At 39.3% G+C, this 2,914-nt stretch overlaps 1 protein-coding gene across 1 annotated transcript; it reads left to right on the top strand.

Moving 5' to 3' along the window:
• The first annotated feature begins 300 nt into the window (after window positions 1–300).
• Window positions 301–1,020, top strand: LOC111900246 (ribulose bisphosphate carboxylase small subunit, chloroplastic 4). The gene has a single exon (XM_023896159.3). It carries the CDS (start codon window positions 337–339, stop codon window positions 877–879), a length of 543 nt encoding a protein of 180 aa, XP_023751927.1. The 5' UTR covers window positions 301–336; the 3' UTR covers window positions 880–1,020.
• The last annotated feature ends 1,894 nt before the right edge of the window (window positions 1,021–2,914 follow it).

Below are 2,914 nucleotides of genomic sequence, written 5' to 3'. Positions count from 1 at the left end.
TGAATGCTATTAAAAATAGGATCCCCAAAAGAAAACAAAAACAAAAAGAAAATGATGGGATGAGCTTTCGATCGTCACAAACTTGCATGGCATTCCATCAGAATTTGGTTTATCGTTATCTATCCAAATGTTTCACTCCTGTGTGGCATTATGAATGTATTATCATGAACCCTCATCATCCACCGTTCACAATTGCACCACCACTTATCCGATGGATTGAATTTCGTCCCTTAGATGGAAATCATCTTCCTACTCTCACCTCTATATATACCTACAAACAATCGCACAAAACCAACTCATTTTAATCAGTTCCAAACACCAATTAAATAGTAAAATATGGCTTCACTTTCCTCATCCACCACCGCCACCATAAGCAGAGCAGTCCCAGCTCAAGCCACCATGGTGGCTCCGTTCACCGGTCTCAAGTCTACCACAGCTTTTCCGGCAACCAAACAGGCCAAAACCGGCTTCTCCACCCTCCCCAGCAACGGCGGCAGGGTGCAGTGCATGAAGGTGTGGCCACCACTCGGGTTGAAGAAGTACGAGACTCTTTCATACCTGCCACCATTGTCTGAGGCCTCATTGGCTAAGGAAGTTGACTATCTTCTTCGCAGCAAATGGGTTCCTTGTTTGGAATTCGAACTGGAACATGGGTTTGTCTACCGTGAGAACCACAAGTCTCCGGGGTACTATGATGGAAGATACTGGACAATGTGGAAGCTGCCCATGTTTGGGTGCACTGATTCGGCTCAGGTGCTGAAGGAGCTTGAAGAATGCAAGAAGGAGTACCCAAATGCCTTTATTCGTATTATTGGCTTTGATAATGTCCGTCAAGTACAGTGTATTAGTTTCATTGCATCTAAGCCAGCGGGGTTCTAAACAAGTGTACGTACCTTTGGTGGCACGTTTTTAGTATTTCCACTTTTGTAATGTTGTGTGAATTTTTGTCCCCGAATAAATGACATATATAAAATCAAAGGTTTATACTTTGAATAATTTAATATTACAACTCTTAATGAATTTATTGTGCAAATTCATTTTCTACTAGAACTTCACATTGAATCGTGAACTACAAAAAAAGAAAAAAAAAAAGAGCATTTCAAGTTTCAACTCTTACAAAATGGAAATGTTAATGGTTTGTAACGTCTAACTTACCGAATATATACCGCTTGGTTTGTGGAAAGTCATTTTCTACTAGAACTTCACATTGAATCGTGAACTACAAAAAAAAGAGCATTTCAACTCTTACAAAATGGAAATGTTACTGTTTTGTAACGTCTAACTTACCGAATAATATACCGCTTGGTTTGTGGAATTAGGTTGGTTTGTGCCTCGATGGTGTCATAGCACTACTTGCCAAGTGTTAGGCTATCCGGAATAGTACAAAGAAGACACGTGAGAGGCTGACGTGGGGTCCCCAATACACGTGAACACCACCCTAGGGCCAATGCTTTGGCTGTGGCGTGAACGCGAAAACGGATGGAGACGGGTGATTTGATTGGGCATCTCATTTTTACTGTTGGGGAAAGGGGGTTGGGACATTTGGACCTTTTAAGATTTTAAAAAAATTAATCATTCAATTATTAATAAATTTCTCTATATACATTCATTTTACATTTCAAACTAAAACACACACACACACACACACTTTCAACACAAACACACATATTCAACAAAAAACATTCTTTTCTCATATATTTTTATGGATCCAAATCAAAATACCTCATCCACCTCAAACGCTCTAAACACTCCAAATGATCCATTAGCAAATCTTAGTTACATACAATTCATAACATCTTCAATCTAACAACAAAATCTATTCACCAATCTTTCATATCACCCACACTACTAACAACAACAACCACCACCTCATCAATCAACCCTAATTTCAAGCCTTTCAACAACAACCTTCTCCGCAATTTTAACCCCAAACTTGTCAACGTCAACAACCTTCACAACCATCTCAAGTTCCATTATCTCTATCTCAATCTATAAACCCGACAATGACGAAGATGACAAACGGGTTGAAGAAGCACAACCAAGTCGTAGAAGACAAAAATAATCAAAAGATCCAAGGAAAAAGAGAAGTACGTAATGGACCGAAGAGGAGAATGAAACTTTAGCTAAAACTTGAATTTTTATATCACAAGACGGGGATATCGGCAACACACAAACAGGTCAAAGTTTTTGGAATCGAGTTTTAGACCACTTCTACACGTTATTAAGAAGACAAATGAACTGGACATACGACGCGGTCAATGCAAAATGACGTGACCTTCGAGCGGCTTACACTAAATTTAACGACGTATTTGACAATTTTAAAAATATGCATAGAAGTGGTAGCAACGATTTCAACATTTTAACAACCGCGTTGTACCAATACAAAATTACCAACAATGGTAAACCATTTACCAACAAAAAAGCATGGGAAGTTTGTCGTAAGGGTCTAAAATGAGTCCTTTATCCGCATACGGCGCATTCGGGATCTACCACTGGCTCCAACAAAATGGCAAGAACGTCCGAGTCGGACATTGGTGTTAGCCTCGACCTCAATGATGAGTTCGATGCCACCAAGGGGGAGGGTCCACCGGACGCCCAACTTTGTCGAATACTGTGAAGGGACAAATCGAGAAAGGGGGAGTCTTCAAGCGGAAAATCAACAAACGTTGATGTACTAGCGGAGAAAATAGACAAACTCTAAGTTTTTGAGAAAAAAATTTGAATCAACAGAGGAAGTTCGTCCATGAAAAACGGAACTCACCGATCTTCAAATTTTAAACACGGTGCCGCAACCGAATCTCGACTTGGAAAATTTAAGGGCGTTTTCAAAAATTCAATAAGAAGTTCTCGACAAATATCGCAACTAGACACTATGTTTATTTTTTTATTTTTTAATGTTTTTTTAGTAAATTAG

The sequence above is a fragment of the Lactuca sativa genome, chromosome 4 (assembly GCF_002870075.4).
Source record: "Lactuca sativa cultivar Salinas chromosome 4, Lsat_Salinas_v11, whole genome shotgun sequence".
In the NCBI taxonomy this organism is placed as follows: domain Eukaryota; kingdom Viridiplantae; phylum Streptophyta; class Magnoliopsida; order Asterales; family Asteraceae; genus Lactuca; species Lactuca sativa.
This window is presented reverse-complemented; position numbering and strand designations above follow the sequence as displayed.

What these genes read in the sequence shown, in the direction of transcription:
- LOC111900246 (XM_023896159.3), top strand. Translation starts at nt 337, where the DNA reads ATGGCTTCACTTTCCTCATCCACCACCGCCACCATAAGCAGAGCAGTC.